The sequence below is a fragment of the Haemorhous mexicanus genome, chromosome 7 (assembly GCF_027477595.1).
Source record: "Haemorhous mexicanus isolate bHaeMex1 chromosome 7, bHaeMex1.pri, whole genome shotgun sequence".
NCBI classification, from domain to species: domain Eukaryota; kingdom Metazoa; phylum Chordata; class Aves; order Passeriformes; family Fringillidae; genus Haemorhous; species Haemorhous mexicanus.
The window spans coordinates 33,180,287-33,204,983 of NC_082347.1; the positions used below are offsets into that span (position 1 = coordinate 33,180,287).

Sequence of the window (24,697 nt, forward strand, 5' to 3'; positions counted from 1 at the left end):
ATTTGTGGGTGCTGCAGAGAGAAAATGCACATTTCCCTCTCCTCCCACAGGCATTGAAGTGCCTGAGGGACACAAGCCAGTAACATGCAGACAGCCAGGGAGGTTTCTTGTGCAGCACTCCTCCTGCAGTGCTGAAATGAGCCTTTTATGTTCCAGAGGCCACCGTGACACCAGGCAGAAGCAAGAGGGAAAATACTGAACAAATAAACCAGAGGCTTGCATGAGCACAATCCCCATGTCAGCCTCACCCCTGACTCTGCCATGCTATAATCTGTAGCATGGAAATGTTTCTCTTGGCTGTTGGTTTAGGGCTGTGCAATCAAATCTGGCAGTTAAAATCCTGCTGAACAGGGCAGGCAACCCAAACAGCACAGGAAAGGCAAGAAGAGCTTTCAAGGTGTTTGTAAAAAAAACACCTGAGGAGCAGGTAGTCACACAGCATCCATCTTGTGCTGTTTTGAGCCAGCTGTCTGCAGATGTGGGGAGTAAAGAACTGCCACTGTAGGTAATATTCAGTGTATCTCCTTTCCTTCCCCTCTGAACATCTGATACCATGGCAGCATCCCTGCTTGCAAGGGGATTAGGTGCTAGCACAGACCACTGCTGCAGCTATCAATTTCCTACTGATTTATTCAAATAACTTGGAAAAGTACATCCAGCAGCTGAGTTCAGAAAAACTCTGTTGAAAAACATGCCTGGCTCTTCAGGAGCTATTGCTGTGAGATCTGTGAAAAGAGCAAATCCCAAACTCTCATGTGCAGCAGGGGTGGGGAATGGAAGGGCTGTGGGTCTGAATGTGGGTAGAAAGAATTGTGCCTGGGGTCTCAAAGCAGCTGGAGGGGTGGCTACACTAGACAGTTTTTGAATTTAATTTAGAACTAGAAGGAAAATAGGGATCACAACATTTGAAACATCTGCCTGGAAATGGATGGTGTGCTTGCTCTATTACTTTGCAGTGGCAAAGCCAGGTTTGCCTGCAGAATGTCTGTGCCTCTTCCCAGATAGCTCCTATGCTGTTTTTCCTCCTGGAGTTAACACAGTAAAAGGGAAAATCATTCTTTTGTGTGACTTGGCTGCATCTCTGCTGGTTTGTCCTGGACATGCAGGAAAACTGACCCAATTGAAGCAGCTGTGAAGGGCTACTCAGTCATTACTCCAGAGGGGGGCAAGAGCCATGGGATTTCAGTGCCCTACTCCCAGGGGTAACTGAACAGTTAGTAAGGCAAATCCTCCTGAAAGACACCCTGCTTTGATACATTCAGATAAGCCCAGCAGCATGATCAAAATACACAGCTACAACAAGGGCTTCCTGCCATGGATATGCAAATATTGAGATCAGTGCAAATCACAGACTTCATGCAAAGCAAACTGTGACTGCTGTTTACCTCCTGTGCACAGCACCCACAGCTACAGGGCTTCCCTCTTTTATGCTTGTGTCAAGTTGCTCTTGAAAGCTTCTGCTGAGCAAAAATTTCTGCACCTTGTTCCAGTGGCTGCCCCTTTCATGTGGTCCCCCCAGGAGTCTGCCATGCCTTGACACAGTCTTAGGTTTGTCCAGTCTCTCAGGCCTGAATCAGACTGTCTAAAAAGCAACCCTCAGTACTTAGCTGGTATTTTTTAAATTTTCCCCTGCCAGAATCTCACTGCTTTTCTGGAAATAAACAATTCCTGGGGCTGCTTGCTCAAAACACACATTTTGCAGCTTATTACCATAGCGATCTTTCCCAGAGATTCTCTCTCCATATGTGGATTGCTTCGTGCCGTGAGCAGCTCCCAGACCGCACGAACGTTTCTCAGCTCCTTCTCCCCGAGAGGCAACAGGGCAGGGTGGTCCCAGTTCCCCGCAATGGAGACAACGCTGGAAGTGATGCTGGAGTCGAGGAGTGGAAGAGATGCATAAACATGGAGGCAGCATGCCTAATTAATGACCTGAAACCAGCTGGAAAGGTCAGTTTGTTTGCGGGGGCCGCGCTCCTCGAGGCACGCGTGCTGAATGCGAACTTGGCCTCGGAAAAGGGCACTGCTCCCTCCCGGGATGGAGGGAGGAGAAGGAGCCATCACAGGAGGCTTGACAGCCTTCAGCCTCCCTCATTAGTGTGCACCCAGGCCGGGATGGGTCTCTCTTCAGCCTCCCTCATTAGTGTGCACCCAGGCCATCCCCCCTTGTCTGGTGAGCCCCATTCCCCTTGGGGTTCTGCTGAGAAGCCAGGCTGCTTTCTGGGGAAAGGGCAGGCTCCTGCAGGTGTTTGGTGTGGGATGCTGCAGAGAACAGGCTGTTTTCTGGGCTCTCTTGTCAGGCACTTGTCGACTGAGTTTGATCTGCAGATTCTTATTACTCATATTAACGCTGTCAGCAGCACACATGCAAAAATTGAGCGTCTGGATGCAAACGTCAGGGAATTGACATAAAAATGTTCTTTGCTAGCTGTTCTTTTGTCCCTGTGGAACTTTACTCTACAGTGTTCCAGGGGCTAAAAATTCAAGTTTCTTGCCTAATCCCAGGGCTCTGGTAGTTAAGGCTTTACGAATATTACAAATTATCATCAGGCACGGTATAGACTTGTAAAGACAGCTGTCCTGTAGGACAAGGTGTGCCACGGCTTGTCAGGTGAGATTTCAGGGTACTTGCCAGCCCTTGCAATTTCTGACCAGCCTTCATCTCAACACTTGGGCAGAGCCGTGAGATAACCTGCAGAGAAAATCAAGGGGAGACAGCATTACTGAGTCACTTTGCAGACAGTGCTGAGCACTTCTGGTGTCAATAAAATCACAGAGATGTCACACGCACAACAATGGTGGCAATGAGAGGAAAGTGCCTTTGATGAGGCAGGTTTTTCCCTCTCTGAGATGAACACAATGCCACCCCAGCTGTTCCCCACTTGCAGAGAGCTCTCTTTCTAGTGGTGTTTCTGGGACAAACCCTTTTCTTCAGGCCTTTGGCCTCGTGCTCCCCTCGAGCTCTCTGTCCCAGCAAACTGAACTGATCAAAGCTGCTTTTGCCATGCAGTGGATCAGGAGCAACTTTGTTGGCTGTGTTTAGCTTCAGGCAGACTGAGGGTGTCTAGCTACAAAAAGAGACAGAAAATCAAGGCAGCTGGTCATGCTTTGTCATTTAAATTGGCAGTCTGTCTGTGCTGGGGAATGCAGAGAGCATGGGGGGAAGGCAGGGTGTTTCCAAAAAGGCACCATCCCAGGTCTGAGCAAAGCACCTCAGACAGTCCCTGGTGAAGGTGAACTGTTGGACCTGGGATCAAACTGATCACACAAGGGGTTGATCATGCAGGCAGGGCACAGCCTGCACACTTCCCTGTCTGGGTCCTTCCACCCAAGCAGTGACCAAGGAGGCTTCTGCCAAGAGTGATGAAGACTCCTTATCCGAGGAAGACCCTCTGCCAGGCCGAGCAAGGCATCTGCAGAGCACAGCAATCCCCTGCAAGCAGCAGAAGGCAGGAAGTGTTTGCAAAGTCCAGCACATCCTTGACCTCTCACCTGGCCTTGCCACAGACTTAGGTGACTTAGTCTTCTCATCCTTGCAGTGAAATCTGTGGTTGTATGTCACTTTTACTCTCAGACAGAGATCTTTTCTGTGGGAATGCCAGTCATCTTGGGTTCAATTTACAGGCTTTAAGTTACTCTCTGCATTTTGCCCTTTTCCCAGACACCCCAGCGCAGTGGGCCCTGCACTCATTTGCTCAGGCAATGGGATTCCCCCTCTTTTTCCCTCACTCAGCCCTGTGCCAGTCCCAGAGGCTGTGCTCTCTGGCTCCCAGACCCTGTCTCTCCCATTCCTGTTCCCTCGCTTGGGCGTCACTGCTCCTGGGCCTGGCTTATAACACGGTGTGTGGCACAGGGACAAAGATGACAGGCCTTCCTCCCTGAAGGCTTTCCTCTTGCAGAGGAAATCGGTTCATTGGCCCGAGCATTCAGCACGGCAATTGAGAGCAGCCTGAATCTGGAGCACCAAGTGAGCATCACTAGAACCATCTGAAAACGAGAGAAAAGAGGCAGTGAGCAAGAGATTGGGGCTGGAGGCCATGTGCTCTGCAGGTGAGAGATCTGTATGTGCTGGGAGCTGGCAGTGTCAGGGCTGGGTGGGATACCTGGAGCATCGCTATTAATCCTTTGCTGTTACAGAGCTTCCACTGCTGCTGCAGCCACGGAGGTGAGTGATGCCAGCCCCGGTGCTATCGGGGAGGCTTTTCAGCTGTGTGGCACCCTGCGAGGCAGCTGCCCGCCCAGGCCTGCTGCCCCGGGGGACTGCCAGGAGCGAGTGTGCTGAGCCTGTGCTGTGGCGTGGGGCCGCCGTGGGTGCCCGTGCAGCGGGGCTGAGCCGGGCTGGGGTCGGTGCGGCGGTGCGGTGCTGCCCCGTCCGCGGCTGCCGTGCCCCCCCGTCCTCCCCTGGGCCGTCGGGGGAGCGCCCCGGGGCCGGCGCTCGGGCGGCGGGTGCAGTGAGGCGCCGCGGCCGCCAGGTGCCACTGCCCCCCCGCGCTGCCCGGGGCCGCCGCCGGCAGCGCCCGCTCCGCGGGGACCCTCCGTGCGCCGGTGCCTCCATCCCCGCGGGGTCCCCCGCCCTCGGGCCCGGCAGCTCAGCCCTCCCTGGCTGACTCGCGGGGCCATGGGGAAAGCGCTGCCCTCGGGGCTCCCAGCGCGCACGGCCGCACACCGGAGCGGAGCCCGTCCGTTCCCCGGCGCACACGCGGAACGGGGCGGCCGCTTTCCCTCCCTCGCGGCCCGGCTTTCTGCACCCCCGGCCGGCCCGCGGAGCCTGCGCAGCGGCCGCACGGCTGTCGCCTCCAGCCGCCCCCTCGCACGCCCATCCCCGGGGACAGAGGGGCCCGCTCCGCGTGTCCGCTCCTCTCTCCGGGCGGGGCGGAGAGCCGGGCTGGGCGACACCGTGGGATGGGGACAGCGTGACAGCGGGTGCGGGTGTGTGCGCGGAGGTGCCGGGGAGCGAGCGGGTGTGCAAATACAGGCGGTGCCAGCGGGTGCGGTGTGTGCGCGGAGCGGGCGTGAGCGCTGAGCGGGGGACGCGAGTGTCCGTGTGGGTGCAGGGTGCGCGGTGTGCGAGTCGGGCTGTGAGTGTGTCTGCCTGTCCATGTGTGTCTCTGTCTGTGGCTGTGTGTGTGTGCGTGCGTGTGCGCGCACCGGGGGCAGCTCCCCACGTGGGGCTGACGCGGCAGCCCCGGCCCGATCCGGGGCTATAAAGCTGCTCGGCGGCGAGCGAAGCAGAGCAGCCGCGGCCGGCTGCAGCTCCAGCCTCGGCCCCGCTCCGCCCGCCCCGCCGCGCTCGGGGGTCCCGGGGCAGCGCCCAGCATGCGCCGTGCCCGCCCGCAGCCCCCCGGCCCCCGGCGCGCCGCTCTGCCCCGGCCGGCGGCACAGTAGGAGCGGAGCAGCCGCGCGGAGCCGGGCGCGGCGCGGGTGGAGCCGGGGCGAAGGGCGGGGGTGTCCGCGCAGCCGGGGTTGATGTTTAACCTGGAGCGCCCGTTCACGGAGAGGGGCCACTTCTTCTCCTCCATGGAGTACCAGCGGCAGCTGGAGGAGGAGGAGGGCTACCCCCCTCTCGGCACTAATGGGACTTTCAACGACAGCGGGGCCGGCCCGGGCTGGGACGCGCCGTACACTCTGCACACCACCATCACTCTCATCAGCCTGGCCAGCTTGCTCATGCTCTTCACCGTCTTTGGTAACGTCCTGGTCATCATCGCTGTCTTCACCAGCCGGGCGCTCAAAGCCCCCCAGAACCTCTTCCTGGTCTCCTTAGCCTCAGCTGACATCCTGGTGGCCACGCTGGTCATCCCCTTCTCGCTGGCAAATGAGGTGATGGGCTACTGGTACTTTGGTAAAGTGTGGTGTGAGATCTACCTGGCCTTGGATGTGCTGTTTTGCACCTCCTCCATCGTGCACCTCTGTGCCATCAGCCTGGACCGGTACTGGTCCATCACACAAGCCATCGAGTACAACCTCAAGCGTACCCCGCGACGCATCAAATGCATCATCTTCATCGTCTGGGTCATCTCGGCTGTCATCTCTTTCCCACCACTCATCTCCATCGAGAAGAAGAGCGGGCAGCAGGCTGACCAGGGGGTGGCAGGGTGCAAGATCAACGATGAGAGGTGGTACATCATCTCTTCTAGCATTGGCTCCTTCTTTGCCCCCTGCCTCATCATGATCCTGGTCTACATGCGCATCTACCAGATAGCCAAGAGGAGAACAAGGGTCCCGCCGAACAAGCGGGCGGAGCGCCCCGAGAAGAAGCAGAATGGCTTGACTGACAAGGAGCACCTTCCAGCCACGGCACAGCTCAACGGGGAGAAGGCAGCAGGAGGCAGTGGCGGGCAAGAGGGAGAGGTCAATGGCATCGACATGGAGGAGACCTCTTCCTCTGAGCACCAGGAGAACAACCAGTGTAAGAAGTCGGAGAGACCATCGAGAGGAAAGACCAAGACTAAGCTGAGCCAAATTAAGCCCGGGGACAGTTTGCCCAGGAAGACAGAGGAGGAGAGGAACACCAAAGGGTCCCGCTGGAGAGGCAGGCAGAACCGGGAGAAGCGCTTCACCTTTGTGCTTGCAGTGGTGATCGGGGTCTTTGTCATCTGCTGGTTCCCCTTCTTCTTCACCTACACGCTGATGGCCGTCTGCGAGAGCTGCTCCGTGCCCGACACCCTCTTCAAGTTCTTCTTCTGGTTTGGTTACTGCAATAGCTCCTTGAACCCCGTCATCTACACCATTTTCAACCATGACTTCAGACGGGCTTTCAAAAGGATCCTCTGCAGGATAGAGAGGAAAAGGAGTGTTTGAAGGACCCTTTGCTACCGGTAGGACTAACCAAGACTTTGTAGGAGTGTAAAGAACGTCTCTCTTGGGCTGTGCTTGCATGGGATGGTTTCCTTCAGCTCGTGAGCAGGAAGCCTTTAAAACCTGAGATGAGCCTGTGGGAGCACCGGGCAGCAGCAGTGAGGAGCAGCAGGCAAGTGGAGGTCCGAGCTGTGGCATTCAACTTGCCAGGGGAGGATGGCCTTTGACTTGCTCGGTTTATTTTGTTAGTTTTTTTTTTTTCTTTTGCCAGAATCTCTTGGTGGATATTCTCATGACTGCTTAGTTTGACTCTTTAAAGGCAAACATTGTGCAGCTCTGCAAGATGAACAACAAAGAGGGAGTATGCCACACCAGAGGTGTTGGCTTTTTTATTTTATTGTGTCTTTTTCCCCCCCTATTGTATATGTAATGAATTTTGACCCCCTTGTAAAATACAGTATTGTATTCTTGAATTTGAATGTCTTAATTTTTGTAAGGCAAGCAGCTTTGAAACTGTGAATGCTTTAATTATCTTTGATACCTTAAAAGTCTCTCTTTTCCTACCCCCTGCAAAGCCCCTCACTCAAAACCACTGACCAACTAGAGCCATCCTCCTACCTGACAGTTTGATAATATTACCAAAATTCCCAAATTCCTGGGTTTTTTTTTTTGGTTTTTTTTTTTTTGGCTATAGGCTTAGGACCACAGACCTCACCAGACTGGCTATTTTTGTTGCTATTTTTTGAATGTCATACCTGTTTCTGTTTAATTTCTGTGTTGCCTGTGACACAACACAGCTGAGATGGCACCTGTCATCTCGTTACTCGTGAGAGCAGAGCCCGACGGAGCGGTGGCTTTGCTGTGCAGGCAGGGATGTCCCAGGCAACGGGGACAGTCTCCCTTGCAACGTGAGCCTTGGGACCCTGCCAAGCTCCCCAGAGTTAATCTTGTTTGATATTGTGCCACTCTGCAGCACTGAAATGTGTTCGATGCTCACTTGCTTCCTCCACCTCAACTGTAAATAGGTAACGTTTCAAAGCAAACAGCAGGGCTCTGCATATCATGTTATCTCATCTGTGCTGATTTGTGATGGTTTAACTCCTGCAGGATTTCCTGCAGAGGGGAAGGGGTTTGTGCACAGTGGCCATTTGTCTTTCTCAATTAAGAAAGAGTTCAGTTTTTAACCTGCCAGTCTCATCTTTCCTAGGAAATAGGGAAGCATCCCTCTTTCAGTCTTATACAAGGCAAAACTCTGAAATGGGAAACTTAACTTCCAGTTTCTCCATTATTTTATAGTGTAATTAAGCTTTTTTTTTTTTTTTTTTAATCCAAGTGTAAATATTGTGAGATTGGAGCAGGAGAGAGAGTTAATACTGCTTTTACACTCTTTCCTGAAATGGCTTTCAGCTCTTTGTGCTAAAAAAAAATCCAAAACAAAAATGGACAGAATAAATCTAACATCCTTGTGCCATGAATAAATTTCTGGAGAACATTTATAGGAAAAACTTTTGATTTAACACAATAAATAAACGAACCTACAAGTCTTTTAATGTTAGGAAAACAGCTTTATCAAATGCTGACAAGTCACAGAAATGGTTTGGAGAAAGCAAAGTTTCTATACGTTGAATGTATAAATGAATTTGCCTTCTCTGGAGTTGTATGGTACACAGGAAGAGACTTTAAAAATACATTTTTACTTTTGGAAAGTGTTTTGTTGATTTTGCTCTCTCTTTTGACTTTCTAATTAACTCCAAGTGTCCCTGGATGCATCTTGGGACTTGGAGAGCAGTGTTTACATTCACTTGCATTTTCAGAACTGAATCCTCAAGAGGTGAGGAAAGCAAATAAACTGTGCTTTAATGTAAAAAAAACAAAAACAAAACCAAACCACGAGCAGAAGTTGCTATAATGGATGATTATTTTTATTAAATAAAAAAACGTTTACAGATCAAGTGTGAAAATCCTCTGAATAATGTTAGCTGTTTTATTGTATTGTATTTTATTTTATTTTCTGAGCTGTTCACTGTAGCTTTGGTCTTGCCATTTTTTGAAGAACACGCTGGGAAAAGCACTCGTGTTGTCTGAAAGAGATTGTCAGCCCAGGTAGGAACAATGGCTCTGTTCATTATGCAGTGGCATAATAACAAATGAGTCCTTGATATTTCCTGGGTATTTCCACCCCCCTCCCCTCTTTGTGCCACGGAAAGAGCATTCATGTGTTTGTTAAAGAAAAGAGCGTAGGGTTTGAGGGTGTGATTTGCACCCTGGGAGTGCAGCCTGGCACTGCTGCTGGGGGACCTGCCTGGCATGGCCTTTGCAGCCTTTGGGAGGGTTTTTAATTATCAGTTTGCAAATGGGATTAGAAACAATTAGGCTGGAAGGCAACATTTTGTGATATAAGCAGGAGTGCCCACCTGAGAGGCACTGAGCTCCCAGCCCCCAGGAGCTAGAGCTTGCTTGCCCTTCCACCAGTTCTGCCAAGACCCTCCCTGAAGGAGGTGATGGGGGAATGTTCTCCCACCAAATGTGGAACTGCTTCTGGTGAGAAAATAAATGACCAGAGCCCCGTGTGGGAGCTGCTGATCTGGTGGCCCCACTCTGCCAGTGCCCCAGGGTTGCAGTTGGAGGTGCTTGGCATGGTGGTAGGGGGCCAGGAGCATCACTGCTGGGTGTAGGGCACCTGATGGTGGCCCAGAGATGAACATCTGGCTCACCTCATGGTGGCCTTTGCAGGTCAAGGGAACTTGGTTTGGGTAGAGTGTCCTGCTTCCACTCTGGTCTTGGCTGACCCTGATGGCCTGGGAGGGTTTTACAAAGCAGATCCCATGGGAGACTCTGGGTCAGCTCCTGGGACACAAGGTGATCCAGAGCCATTGATTGCACTTGCTCCACCCCTCTGACTGTCAGTTGTGCTTGCTGCCAAATCGCTAGAGTGGACAGCAGAGTATTTTGGACAGTAGAGTATTTTGCTGGGTTTGGGGCTGGGAGACTGAGGTTCTTCTCCTTCTCCCCCTGACTGCCTCCCCATCACTGCTTCCAGGTCATTCCCTCACAAATGACGCATTAAGGGAGGTAATGAACTTTGATTGTTTTTTATAACCTTTTATTTTGGGGCTGAAAGGTTAATGGTGTGGGGGGGGGGAGGGGGACCTGTCTCCCCAGCTGGGTGGGAGCCAGCCAGGCTGGCACAGCAAACACCAGGCAGAGACTCCACTGCCAGCTCTGCCCTGGGAGAGGTTTCTCCACCACTTTCCTCTGTGGGGTGACCCTGCACACCACCCCTTGTGTGGGGGCCCCCGAGGAGGGCACAAAGGTGCCAGACAAGGGATGTGCAGGAAGGGCTCAGGTAGAGCTGGTCTGGTGGAGCAAATGTCCTGAAATGCTTCTGGGGAGAGCTGCATGAGCAGCAGGGCTGCCTTTGCAGAGACTTGTGGCTGCCTGCCCAAGGCTTGTCCCTGATCCCCTCAGAACTACTGATGTATTCATTTGTTTCCATGGGGTTTTGGTCCATGTTCTCAGGGGGCCAAGGAGCTGGCCACGTAGAGGAGCCTCTTTCCAGTGAGGGAGGGACTTGGCCTGAGTCACTCTGCTCACACAAAATGAGTTTCCCACACCCAGAGGAGCCTTGGTGGATTTCAGACAGTGTCCATTGGCCTTCCTGTGCTGTAAGTACCCCCAGTCCCACCCTGCAAACTCTTGCCCAGGGGAAGGCTCCCTCTGGGTTGGGTGGTGGCCCCTCTGCCTGTGCAACTTTCACCTGTTGAAGCTCTTTGTCTTATTTCTTAACATTCTCTGTTCTTTGGAAAAGTTCAAAGTCTGTCGAGATTGCTCCATTATTACAGCCAGTGCTCTGGCAGAGAGCTCCACTTGCAGCTCTCATCTTCTCTGGTATGAACTGCTCTTTGCAGCTGGTTTATAGGAACATCTCTTGACTTGTGAGATGTTTGTAGTAGCTGTGGCTTCTGTGCCTTATCTCAAGTTGTAGAAATGAGGGAAGAGAGAGCAGAATTTGTGTCAGCCCAACCCTTGCAGTAGCCACTGGTACTCCCTCAGCTCACAAATGCTCAGGACCAGATCCCAACCCCTCTGGGAACAGAAAGTGTTGTAGTCTGAGCCCTGGGAAGCCCAGGTGAAATTCCATCTGGGGATCGCAGTGCAGGGAGGCTGCAGCACAATCCCAAAAATCCTCAAGGCTGAGCAGAGGGGATGGTGAGCAGGGCTGTGGAGGACACAAAAATCCATGCCTTTTTTGTGTCCGACCATGGCTAGTCCCAGGAGGGAGGTGTCATGCCAGAGGAGAAGGCCTGCTGTTGTGGAGCAGGGATTGTTGAGAGGTGTTGGACGGAGATACTGATATTTGAGCTGGTCATTCAGCATTCTTCCATCTTGGGACACCTTCTTGGCCATTTCAGTTGTCCCTTAGGAGAACTCACTTCCCAAGGAGGACCACAAATATTGAGGACACCATCTCACATCCAGGAGTATGGGGGCATGAGGTGGGTCTCAGCACCCAAATCCAACAGAGAGACATGAGGATAGACCACAAAAGGGAGCAGGAAAACAACTCCTTCATTTGACCACAGATGTCATAAACCAAGGTATAAACTTGTTGGCTTAAACTAGCTTAAAACTGCTTAAGCTGGCTCTAGTTTAGTCTGTTAGTGTGATCATCAATTCCATGCTGGCTAAGTTGGGAGAGAGCATCTCTGTTGGCTTGGATCTAAGGTCCTGCTTTCCTTCCGTGTCTCTGAGGGTGGCCTGTAGCAGATTTTAGGGAATAGTGAAGAGCAAGGACCCTTCCCAGGAGGCTTGGGGGTCATTAGGTGCTCTGGGATTTCCTGGGGCCAGCAGTGCCTTTTGCACTGGTGGAGAAATTCCACTGACATGTGTTTCCTGTCAGCAGCGCTCTGCAGCAGGAGGTCTGGAGGGCTTTCACAGGCATGTTTGAGAAAAAAAAACAGGAGTTGGGTCTCTGTGAGGGTGATGGGGTGAATGGGTTTTATCAGGAGGTAAGACAAGCTGACCTGAGCATCCCTGCTTCCCTGTGCACTGCCTGCAGCCTTTGGCCCAAATTGGTTTGGGCGCAGCCCAGGATATTGCATTTGCAGGAGCAGCCTTGAGGTCCTCCAGAGCTCCGTGACCTGCTGCAGGGTTCACTCCCAGACATGAGAAACATTTGCTTTAAGTCAGCTGCTACATGGAGGAATACATTGCTCTGTTGCTGCTTGAAACAGTTGTGTTTTGCTGGACCATGACTTTATGGCCTTTTTTCTTGCTTGTTTTTCAATTGCTCCCGACAGAAAAGAAGAAAAGAATAAGCTTCTCATTGCTGGACATCTCTGATAAAATAATTTCTGGTGAAGGCTGCCTTTTCTTTATCTGTGCCTGTGGCATTGCTGCAAAGTATTCCTCTTAAGTTTGACACCTTAAGGTGCTACTGAAAGATTCCCCAAGTAACAAATGAAATAAATATATAAATATTGAGGACTCTGCACCCAAACTTCTTTTCTGAACTGACTGAACTTTTTTGCAGAGTGAAAAGCTGAATTCTGGTCTTTTGCTACCAGGATAACTTTTGGCACTAGAAGAACTAGGACAAACTGTTCCTCTTGCAGACCAAACCATGCAGGGTTGGACCCTGAGCGTGGCAGACCTGGCAGCTTGGCTGCTGGGATGCTGGGATGCACCCTGCTGGAGCCCCCCCTTTCCCAGCTTATTCCTGCAGACACAATTCCTGGATAATCTAGTGGTACGTCCTCTCTGTGTAAGGCTGAGCTTCTTCTTGGTTCCATGATGCAGATACTTGAGCTGAAATGGCTCCTTGAACAGGGTTTGTCAGATTGAAGTTCCTGGTTTTAATTTAGGCAACCTTTCCTTGGCACAAACAGCTCTCCATGCTCGTTGTCTCTGCTGTGCTCTTACCCAGACAAGGCACACTTCCACAGGGGACACCAAATGCAGCACTGAGCTCTTCTTTTCCCCAGGGAGTACCCAAAACACAGAGAAGTGGCATGACCCCAGTCAACCACATGGCCAACATGAGAAGGGAGTGGAGTCTCCCTGTTTTTCCTTGGTTATGGGTTTGACCTGTGACCTAAGCACAAGCCAAAGATTTATACTTCAGAGATGTTAGTTAAAAGTAATCCTGCATTTGTTATTTTAAAACAAATATCTTGTGGCTTTAAACCAGCCTCAAAATCTAGTGGGGACAGAAGAGTTAAAATGTCCAGTTCAAATGAAATCACCTGACTTGCTTACTTTGAAAGATTTACCATCCAGGGCCTTTGGCGTTGCTGTCTCAGGGTAATGAAGATACATCCGACACATTCTGAGAAGCAGGATAATTGCTTTCATCAACACCAGTCAGTGTTTGGGTGAGATGGCTTTTAAACAGTGCAGCAGGGAGGAGAAGAAAAGCTAAATGCTGCTCTGCTGAGCTGGGCACGCACTGAGGAGAGCAAGGTAAGCAGTGCTGGATGCAGGGCAATCTTTCATCACTGTTGGCTCTGTGGGGGCTAATTAGAGACCGTGTTCTGGCTGCTGTGACTGGTATGGATGGGATTTGGTCCAAACAAAGTTTTCTGTAGTAAAATAAGATGGTTGTAGCAACAGATGCCATGGTGGCAACTGCCTTTAAAGCCCAGCGTTAATTGGCTTAAACCTTTGCATCGGAAATGATCTGCTCCTCTTGCAGCTGCTGCCCATTGTTCCCAGAAATGTCTGTTCCTGACCCTGCTGCTGGGTGATGTGAGAGATGTGCAACTGTGTCAGGAGGGTGGTCAAGGAGTAGGAAATAATTCACACCAGTGACATCCACCTGTGAGAGGCCTGGGTTTTATTTGCCCTAAGCCAAACAGCTGTTTTCATCACCTTGGCCTCATGGATTCCCACTGCTGAGCATGTAGGAGTGACTGGGGGTGGGATGAGGGCACACACTTGGGGATGTACAAATGGAGTCCATGGAAAATAAAACACAGAGAAGCTGGGTGTGGAAATGGTTGCTGTGAACCAGATGATGTTACTATACACCCATCTGCAAAAGCATTCAGCCTGAAATGCTATGGGAGGCAAACAATCCACCACAGCAATTCCAGCAACTGAGAGCATAAAGATAGGACCCTCCCCTCTTATTAATTGACATCTCACTTGGGATTGCATAGACTGACATCTTCAAGTTATCAGATGTTTGGAGGAAGAGGTGAAATTTTAGCTGTTGTTTATTCAGACCAAGATTTAATTAATATTAAATAGATTAAATATTTTATGAAATAGACTGAAATGAAATATTTAGATCCCTCTTCCCCCCAGATAGCAGCCCCAGTGGATGTTTATGTGGGCAGTAAAGCTAGAACATCTTCTGAATGTCAGAGTGCGTTCAAAGATCAGAGTTACATGGGAGTATCTTCTGTGGATATGAATTAAATTTCTCTTAGATCCTTGTCTTTGGCAGCCATGTGGGAATGTGGTTTTCCTTCCTCTGAGATTATTGAGCCACGACCTTCTGGGACTTAGGTGCCACTTCAGTGCAGGCTGTCACCCAGTTCTCCTGCCACATTCATCTTCAGTGGGGAAAGAGGCCTCATGGGGAAGGGTTTTCTCCCATGCTTCTCATTTATCAGGGCAGTGAACTGAAACTGAGAAGAAAACAGCATTTCTTCATACAGATTAATTCCATTCCTGAAGAGGAAAATGTGGAAAACCAGCATCTTGCCTGAAGGAGGGCAGCTAACTCCTCACCAGTTGAGCAGGCTGGTGCTGTGTATCTCCCACCACAGCAGGAGTGGGACCACTGTCCCCAAGTCAAAAATCAGCTGCTTGGCCTTGGTGGTAAATGCTAAACTAGAATTAGTCTTGCTGTCAAAATCCACCTGCCAGTGAGTGGAGACTGAAAAAATGACCCTTGGTTTGGTCCAACCAATGATGGCTTGGAGCTACAGTCCCTGCCTGCCTGTCATTGTATCCATCAAGTGATGATGGACACTGGGAGGGGAGGGGCTGGGGATGCATTTCCTCCAGTGCCCAGTTTCTAGGGCTGGAGTTTGGCCCCTGTGCTGGCACTGGCACTATTGTAGCCAGAATTTGCTTGGTTTGGACTACATTGAGCTTGTTTTAAAAGTATGTACACTATCCTAGCCGGAGTTTTCTAAACAAAATATTGTCATATCCCACCCAAAAGAAGTTGTGTGCTTGGATAGGACCTCCCATCAAGAGTGAGGGTAAATCCAGGGCTCTTGTTGTCCAACAGACCACTTTGGTCTACTGGAATATTTCAGAGGCTTTAGCAGAGTAATGGCTTGTCCCTCTCACCTCTGCCAGCATCACTGCAAGGGGATGAAGCCAGTGCAACCCATTCAGAGTGGTTAAATGACTTGCTAGAGGTTGAGTGAAAAAAGCTGTGGTAGATTAATAAAATATGGCTTTAAATAATTCAGCATGGGCCAGCTGATGAAGCTTAACAGGACCAGAAAGCTGATCTCATTCAGCTTGGTGTGAAGCAGTGCCTGGCCAGCTTTTTAGCAGGAGGTAAGGGATGTTGAGGACCTCTGGGAGGGGGTCTCATGCTGTGTGGGCATGTTTGCCCACCCCATTACTAATCTCACAGTGGTCCTCAGGGACTGGTTGGGGATGGCAGCTTTGTGTTTGGTGTGGTGGCAACTGTTCTCTGTGTCCTTTGGTGTCTTTAGGGTTCCTTTTGGTTTCCTGACAGGAAAAGGCATCCCTGGTCTGGGTGGGCTTGTGAGTCCATGCTGTCCATGATGCCTGGGAAAGGCAGCTCTACAATTTGCTGGACAAGAGAGCCTGGATTCCAAGGTCACAGAGGCCCATGATGATGGTCCTTGCTTCAGGTATGTGCATCCCCAATGCTCACAGCATCACCTGAGGGGCACCTGCAGACCCCTGGGGAAGGAGCCAGACTGTGGGACTTCCAGCCTTACTCTGCCCTCCTGTTCCTGTTCCTGCAGACTGTGCTCTCCTGAACTCTCCTCCTGTGGCTGCAGGCTGACTGGCAGTCTCTTTGCAGACACCAGCGCTCCATGCTTGCCTTGTCTCTGGATGCTGCAGCAATACCTCATTAAGTCCAGGTCTTTTTCTAGGAATCTGCTGAAGAAAATCCAAACAAACCTGTCTTTGTTTTTATGGCTTATCTCTGTGCTGCTGAATTGCCTTGAGTTTCATTGCCAGCAGGCAGCAGAACCCCCAATACCCATCAGGGATGTCTTTTCACTTATCCTGCCAGGTTTTCTCAGAGCTGTAAACATAGCCAAGCAGAGAAAACCATTTCCAGAGCAGATTTCTGAGGGCCCCCACAGGACCACAGCCAGGCAGGCAGGTCAGCACCTGGGAAAGCCAGCTCTTGCTGGCAGCTCTCCTCTCCTTTGGGTGAATTGCACCAGGCTCTTGATCTGCATTGTTAAATGCAAGGGACTGGTGTGGGCCGACTCCCCAAGGCTGGGCACAGGTCTTGGGAGCATGGATGCATGGATGTCAGTGGCACCAGGCCAATGCTGAATGGACTTGATATCACTCATATATGGCCATCAAATTGGGGCTTCCTCTGCTGGGGAAGAGAATTAGGTGATAGCTAAGCTGATTGTATTTTTGCCTTGTGACACAGAGAAAGGCTCAGGCAATAGGAGCCCAAAGAGAGTCTGGTTAATGTGCTTCTGGAATTGGATTGTTTAATGCAAACAGCTTTAGAGATATGACTAAAGTAGGAAAAGAAACTTGGAAAAGACCCCATTTGGGATAAAAGCAAAGAAGGCTATTTTTTGCAAATACCAGTATAGCTTCTTCTAAAAATAATATCTTGGATGTCTGCTCGAAAATGAGAACCAAATGTGATTCTGAACAGTCTAATGCAGCCTGTCATTTCAGAGGAGGAGGGATGGAGACCTCTCATTGGAGGCAGGGGATGTGCTTGCAGGCTCCAGTGACGAGGCAGAAACCAGCCTGTGTGGAATCCCAAGCACAGCCCTGGAAGGAAACGTGGATGGGAACGAGCAGCATTTGCCCACAGGCTGCTGAATTGCAGGTTTGCTGTGTTGGCAGCCATCTTCAGTCATGGCTCTGGGAAGATTTTTGGGAGTATGTGGGAGTTTCTGAGGATCAGGAGAATGGCGTGCGGGTGGCCATGCTTTCCCATCAGCCGTGGCATTCGCATAAGAAAAGGAGTAGCCCACTGTTAACTTCTGGTGGTTTTAATTCTCTAAGCAGGAGCAATATCAAAGGTTGGGGTAGAAGAAGGAATGGCCCTTGCAAAAGTCTCCCCTCCTGCAGCGTCTCAGAGAGACAAAGGTCACATCAGAGCTGTCTTTCTGTTCAGCTATTTCAGGTCCTTTTTGGCTGTCCTTGCCTCTCTGGTGAACTGTTCCTGAGAATCTTGTAGAAGCAGCAAGGAAGGTTTCTCTTCTTTTTGCACATCTTTGCCTCAGCATCTCAAGCAGAGTTTTTTCACCAGCCAACAGCTGAGAACACTGTGTTCAAAGTGAATTCAGGTTGCAAACATCGATGCTGGTGCCAAAGCCTTGCAAATGATGGAAAACCTTCAGGGTACCCTTCAGTACTAACTCAGGCAGCATCCAAGCAGTTTTGGAGTGTTTTCATAGACTTCTCCCTAGTTTAATATTAAGCTCTGCTCCAACTTTGCCCTTTCCAAGCAGTGATCCAGCTGTCCTCTGGCCCTTCTATGAAAAGCTTACCAGAAGTTTTTTCTGCCTTTGGAGTTGATGAATGTGGGTGTGTTTTATTTGAAATGTACTGATCAGAGCACTCCACCTCAGGCAGGGGTGCAGGGACATGCAGCCTACAGAGTGCACAGTTCTGCAGCCCTGCCTGATGGCTTCACCTGCCCTTTGCAATGTCAGCTGGGGAAAGGCCTGCCTGTTTCCTTTATGACCAGTGTCTGTGATGAGCACGGTGATGAGGCACTGAGACCACCAGCCTGTGGAGTGTTTGTATTGGGTAGCACTGGACCTTTCCTAAGTATGAATCAGAGTCTGTCTCTGGAGGGAAACCTTTCTCTTGGATCTCCTTAAAGGGGTTTAATTCATCTGCTTCTGCCTGTGGATGATGTCATGATGGGACTTAGAGGCCAGGAGTCAGCAATAGGTGATCTAATGGAAAAGGTCTGTAGGTGATCTAATGGAAAAGGCTGTACTTGCCCAGGGGTTTGTAGTGGCCTCAGCTGCTCTCACCTTTGTTAGCCCATTAGACAAATCCTCTGGCATGGTGCCCAAGGCCAAGAGAGCTGTCAGGTGGCACAGGGAGGGCCAGACAGTTGTATACACCAAGTCCCTTGGGCTGAGGGCAGTGAGCAAGCTCTCCACCTTGCAAGCTCAGAGCACCCTTGGTGCTGCCCTTGCTTGGTAGTCTTGTCTCCAAGATGATTTGCCCAAAACCACACTAACCTCCATGGGACTTAAATAGACCCTGCAAGCTGGAACACCCTATGTCCTGCAAGCTGGATGCTTCAAGTCCTCACTACTAAAGAGAGGAGCTGCTTCAGCCAAATTGTGCCTGAGCTATCACAGGGACAAAGCTGCAATATTTCTTTGAGCTCTTTTGGAACTGATTGAATGACTGATGGCAGTGTTGGGAGCTTTTTGGTACCCAACTGGGATGTCCCCCTCAAAACCAAAACAACACCAGAAGGTGTTTTTCTTGTGACATGTTTTGATTCTGTCTCTGTGTGTAGTTTTTGTGATCACTTTGTTTTGCCCGACTGTGTTGCTCTGGGCATGATGGGGAGGAAAATCCATCTTTCAGTAAGTACTTCTCAAGCCACCTGCTGTCCCAGCAGATTGCTGCATGTGTCTCTGTTCCCAGAGAACAAAACCATTGTAAATCTGAATTTTCAGGTCGTGTTCCATGCCTTCTGCTATCTGATCCACCTCACAGTGCAAAATTTTCAGCATGTGTTGGATGCAGCCCAAAACATTATGCTATAAGCATGAAACAGCTGTAATGTACAATGTGAATCTCATGAGCAAAGACTTAGAGGATTTGGATTTCCAGGCCAGTGGAAGAAGAACATCCTGCAGAAAAAACCCTTCTGCAAGGCCCTGCTTTTTTCTCTCTGAGACACTGCAGGAGGGGAGACTTTTGCACTTGCCTGGGAAAAACTCAGGCACTGTGCACTAAGTGCTCTGACACGCACCCTAATCCTTTTGCCATGGTACATGAAACTTGAGTGTGCTTCTCCATCCCCAGCTGCATCAACAGTCTTTGCAGGCTTTATAATTGAGCTCTGGTTTTCCCCTCTTCTGGATCCCCATTCTCTAGCCTTGCTCTGCAAGGACAGGGACTAAACCTTCTCCAGAGCTGCTCAGTGACTGTATCTATGGAGGAAGCAGCTGGCTTTGTAGGCAGGTGTTTGCCCATCTTTATGCCTGTCACAACTTATTAATGTGTGGCATGACTGCTGTGCATATGGAAAGAGCCCAGCACTAACTGCTCACTTCCTAGACTTGTCATCCATTCCTTCTGCCAGGTCATCTCCACTTCAGATCTGCTTTCTTTTGGATGCAATTTTTTTTTTTTTTAGTGACAGTGCCCTCAAGGATTTTGGCAAAAGAAAAGCAAAATGGAAAAATCTTTCTGGCAGGACCCATTCTTCTGACACAGCAGCAGCTGCTGTGGAGGAGAGCCAGCAGCAGGGATCCTCTTTGGAGGAGTTTACAGGCTGAGGATCAGAGCTTGTGCTTCTGTCCCTGCTTGGTAGCACAAGCTGCCTCCCTGCAGGGAGAGGTGGTAGCCAAATCAAGCTTGAAATGTGACATTCACAGCTCTAATTAGATATTTGCAGTTTCACTTTGATCCAGAACCCAGCCCAAGCAGGTGAATGTGCCTCTCTTCCAATGCTTGCCAAAAGGTAGTCTAGGAACTTCCCCAGTGCAGTGACCAGCCAGTCCAGGACTTCATAGATTCAGCCTGTTTAAATGTCTGCATTAAGGCAAGCTGAGTCACCCTGAGCACTCACTTTCTCTTGTCCATGGTGAAGGGAACCTCCTGGCCATCTCTAGGAAAATGCTTACTCTAGAGCTGCCACACTGGGAGAGAGGGAATCTGGTCAAGGAGGGAATAACACAATTTCCTTCTACCTCTTGTCCTGGTGGGCTCCATCCAGCTCTACTGCAATAGGCTGACCATTCACAGCTCTTCATAATTTATTAAACCTTTACTGAATATTTTAATAAGCGCAGCCACAGCAGAAAAAGAGAAAAGCTTGGTAGGTATTTCTCCTGAGTTTGATGTTAGGATATGTGAGCTTGGCATGGGGCTCTGGACAGGGACTGGAAGGAGACTGCAGAAGATGACAGCAGTCCATCGTGTCTGATTTCATGGGCTGAGGAAGCTCTTGGGTGCAGGTACATGATGCTCTCAAGGGTTTGCTGCTCTCATAAACCAAAAGCATGTCTAAGTTTTAAGGACAGGTGTTTTTCCTTCATCTTCCCATCTCTTTCCCTTCCCCACTTCACACTGTTAATCACACTGGCAGGATGCCCTCCGGGCTGAGACTGTTCCGAGAGCAGGGTGAGAGGAGGATGCTGAGAAGGAACAGCAGGCTGTACATTTTTCTTCTCTAGCATGATTTAGCCATGATTAATGCACATGGAAAATAATCAGTGCATTCAGCCTAATTCTGCAGAATTATTGAAAGGATAAAAACAAGGGGAGAGGAGATATTTTGCTGCTTTTAATATATTTTTAGGAAGGAGGGCAGGTGTCATGTGAATCTGGTTAGGTGACATCAGCATCTCATATTAAGGCAGGGAGCAAAATTTATCATCACTGTTTTTCCTTTTTGTTTTTTTGTCTGCAAAAGGCACTGCTAGTCTGAGCTTTGGAGATCTCCCAAAACCAGGTCAAAAGAAGCTCATTCATCATTAAAACAACTCAGTCTGTATTAAAGGGAAGAGGGATTGTAAACGGGGAATTTTTGGAAAATGGGATTATTATGCCTTACTCTGAGCTGTTGATCTCCTCAGCCTTTCCACCTCTCCTTTCAAAGTGCTGCCAGTGGGGCTGGGTACAGCAAATTGCTCCTGGTTCCTGGGGAAAATGCAGGAGCTGGGGCAGGCAGACAGCTGGTGCCTGAGCACATCATGACAATGTGGTGCTCATCTTCTTTACACACATCACCAAAGCTCTTGTGTTTTAAGTTAGGTCAGCTATGGCTGCTTCTATTTTGCTTACTGCTGTGATCTCTATTTATCCCATTAGGAAGGAAAACATCTTGTTTTATGAGCCAGAGGTCTTGTAAAACTTTCTTCCTCTCATGTGTTAAAATGAAATAATAAAATATTGGTTTACTGGAGAGATCTTAATATTTCTCCAGATTATATAATGAACTAAATAATACACAAAAATGACTGGTATGGAAAATATTAGAAAAGCCAATTTTGTGGTTTTAATTGTGTTCCTTTCTGGCCCAGGTAAGTGTGTCAGCTACTTCTTTTAATTGTGTTTTTGAGACTTTGAATTTACACTTTATGTATTTTCCATTTTCTTGTAATTCCCATTTACCTACACAAAATTAGCACTTCTTTTCCCTGCTGAGCTTACTGCTATTGATTTTTTTCTTTAGTTTAATAATTTTGCAAACTTTGATTAGGGCTTTTTTCCTCTGTAGGTTTCTATAGGTGTCCTTGCCTGTTCAGAGAGATTATTGCCCATAAGTGCTTTCTTTCAGAGTCCAAAGACAGAATTTCAGACAGAGCTAGGAGCCATGTGATCTCTGAGTCAAACTGCAAAGAACAATTGGATGCCATGGCATTTAGCAGTCAGGCTCTTGGTTGTTGCCTCATCACAGATGAGAGCAAGGCTGAAGCTGCCTCCTGCTCTGGGTGGGTGCCTGGCTGCCCTCTGGGGCCATTGGAAGCAGTGGGTGCCTGAGGCTGCACTGCATGGCAAAGCCTTGAGATTGGGACATCCAGGGAATGCCCTCACTGCCTTCCTTGGTGCTGGTGGTGCCTCTTGGAGGACTGCAAGCATGTAGCTGGGGACTGAAGGTGGCACTGGTGTTGCTGTGAGGATGTGGCAGCCCCAGGGGGCTGGGTCACACTGGGAACCCTGCTGGGGTTTGGTTCCTGGGGGAAGCCTGACCTCAGCAGACCAGCTTGTCACATCATGGTTAGGTTTATTCCTTCAGATGATCTGCAATGATTCCCTTCCAGCAGAGAAAGGGGATTTGCCTTTGCACCCTTGCATATCAGGGTGCCCAGGCCTGGGTGGAAGGGTGCACAGAGAGTTGCACCCTCTGCAAGAGAGATGGATTTCCTGTCCTGGAGAGTGGGGAGCAGAGTGAGGGAACAGAGGTGTCCAGGTGAGCCTGAGCTGGTGCACACAGCCAGGTCCTGGGTGTGCAGCTCTGTGCTCTGTACAGGCCAGCAGAACCTTTGGAGAGGTACTGGGGCAGGAGTCGCATCCCACTGAAGTTGGCTGAATGCTCTTCTCCTCACAGATCAGCTTCAGGAACATGCTGTAGGTCTGGAGATTGGAGTGGAAATTATAGCTAGTAATTTTAAGCTTTAGGAGGGAAAAACTAATGTTATATGTAGTGCAATACATATAACATTGGCCAGACCTGAATAGTCTGGAGTAAATGAAGAGAACAATCCCATGTGCTCTGCCATGTGATGAGACTTCCTCAGAAGGTCCAATATCCTCAACAGCCCAGGGAAGAGCAGACAGATGTTGCCAGGGGCTCAACTCTTGGAGTTATTTTGCCCAGATGAACAGCAGTGATCTGCCAGGTGGCCTAAATGGAGTGGCCCAGTGCTCCTTGCTGCTGAGTGACCAGCCAGCAGTGGGTGCATTTCCATGAGACTTGGAAGAGACTGGGAAAGGCTGGAGAGAGATGTGGCCCTCCTGGTGCAGTCTTTGGGCCTTGACTCACCAGAACAAGCACAAAGTTGTTAATGCAGATGCTTTTCAAATGAGTAAATGCCAAGTGCCTCTGCAGGGTATGGTGGTCTGGTACTTGTCCAATGTATTAAGAAGGAGATTTGCTTTTGACTGTGTAACCCGCCCTTGCAGAGAAAATCCACTGAGGTTTTTTTCCCTCTCTTTCATGATAAGCACAAGAGCCTGTGGTGGTCACAAGATCCCTTCAGGAACATCCTGACTCAAGCAGCTTGTGGCGTTGTTTGTAAAAGTCCAATTTTCTTTTTGAGGAAAATCAATACAGCTCATTACTTAGCCGAGAAAAGAGCCCTGTGTCAGTTCCATTGGAAGCAGGCCTTGAGCAGGCTCAGCCAGTGTTTGTAAGCCAGACAACAGGCTGATAGCCTTTGTCTTAAATTATCTGTTCCAAACTAAAACTGCCCCACTGAGAAGAACGATCAGCTTCCCGCAGACCACCAAAAAGCTGCTCAACAAGTGAATACCACCAGCCTTGGGCAAAATACGCACTGGAAAAAAAAGTAACAACTCAGAAGACACTTTTTTACACCTGCTGTGATGACTGTAAGTTCTCATGCTGCTTCTTCATTATATCCTTTCTTCTAGGCTCTGGCCACATCATCAAGTCTTTTCATTTCAGTGCTAAGATGCAAGATACAGTGCTACAAGGCTGACAGCCAAATATTCTTTGTTGAGCCTATTTTGGGTGGTGAGACACAAGTCAGGTGCTTGGCCCAAACTTCTGATGAGTTCAAACCACTTGTGTAAATGCATGAGGTGTTTTAAAGCAGCTTTGGAATCTGAAAGGGGTTGTTGGGTAGACAGTGCCCTTGCTATTACCCTGTGTGTGTTTGTGGCTTTGGGGACTGCACTCTTGGTCACTGTGTTTATGCAGGATGTGGACTGGGGGCATCCTCACCTGCAGTAAATACATAGCCTGGCTACTCGTATGAGCAGTGAAAACTGCTCCTTGCTGCAGCCCAGTTTCAGGATCCAAGACTATGATCCCTTCTCAGAAGTTTGTTAGTTTGGAAAGTTGGAGGATGTATTGATCCTGTGTGAAATGGAGAATGCAGAGAAAAAAATGCACATTTTGGCTGCTGAGCAATAAGATTGAGGGCTAAACAGTCATCTTTATGGTTTTGGTTTGAGATCTGAATGAAGAGAATGAGTGAACAGAAATTTAGTGGAGGCATTTCACTGCAGTAAGTTCAAGGACAAGGTTAGTGAGATGAAAGGACCATTTGTGCATGGAGAATTACTGAGAAGGTAATGGCTGGGGTACTTACTCAGCCAGCCACGAAGAGCTATAAATAAGGATGAAAAGCTGATAAATTCTGTTAAACAAATTCCCTGCCTTAGCTATTCACAGGCTGTTTCAAGACCAAAGTGGATAACAAAAGGAAGACTGTGGTTATTTTAAGGGACTAATCACCCAAGAAATCTGTCTTCTCTCCAGATCACCTTTGTGGTGGTTGCTCTTGAGAGAAGATTTTGGATGCGTGGAATGCTGGTGAGCTTGTCCCTGCCTGTCTCCTCTCCATTAGGTGGGGAGGGGTGGCTTCCACCCTCATGCCCTGGGATGAGCAGCATGCTCTGGGCTGGGGGAATGTGTCCCAGCAGCAGGGAGTGGGGCAGTGCTTGCAACAGCATTTTGTAGTGCACTGACCTCTTGACCATCTCCTGTCTGCATATGTGTACCACCAGGTCAGGAAAACCAAACCTGAAAGGGATTTGCATCCTTGTCCCCAGATCTGTCCAAAAACCCTCTCTTGTTTTAGTTTCCATCACTGGTTGGTTTCCAGTCTTCCTCTGTACCAAGCCCTTGATCTCATGAGCTGTCTTTAAGAATTGATTCCAGATTCTAGATAATTTCAGGCTGTAGAGACTGTGAACAGATGACATTGCTTATATTACCAGTGTTTGAGGATGGCTATGATTGCAGTACATATAACATTATTTATTATTTGACTGCAATTACACTAGCATGGGTGGTGTT

At 49.5% G+C, this 24,697-nt stretch overlaps 1 protein-coding gene across 1 annotated transcript; it reads left to right on the top strand.

The window, feature by feature from the left end:
- Nucleotides 1-5,295: 5,295 nt before the first annotated feature.
- On the top strand, nt 5,296-8,747 carry ADRA2A (adrenoceptor alpha 2A). The gene has a single exon (XM_059851958.1). The coding sequence runs from the start codon at nt 5,464-5,466 to the stop codon at nt 6,796-6,798; it is 1,335 nt and encodes a 444-aa protein (XP_059707941.1). The 5' UTR covers nt 5,296-5,463; the 3' UTR covers nt 6,799-8,747.
- The last annotated feature ends 15,950 nt before the right edge of the window (nt 8,748-24,697 follow it).

Bases quoted from the DNA above. Each gene is read 5' to 3' on its own strand.
- ADRA2A (XM_059851958.1), top strand. From the start codon at position 5,464: ATGTTTAACCTGGAGCGCCCGTTCACGGAGAGGGGCCACTTCTTCTCC.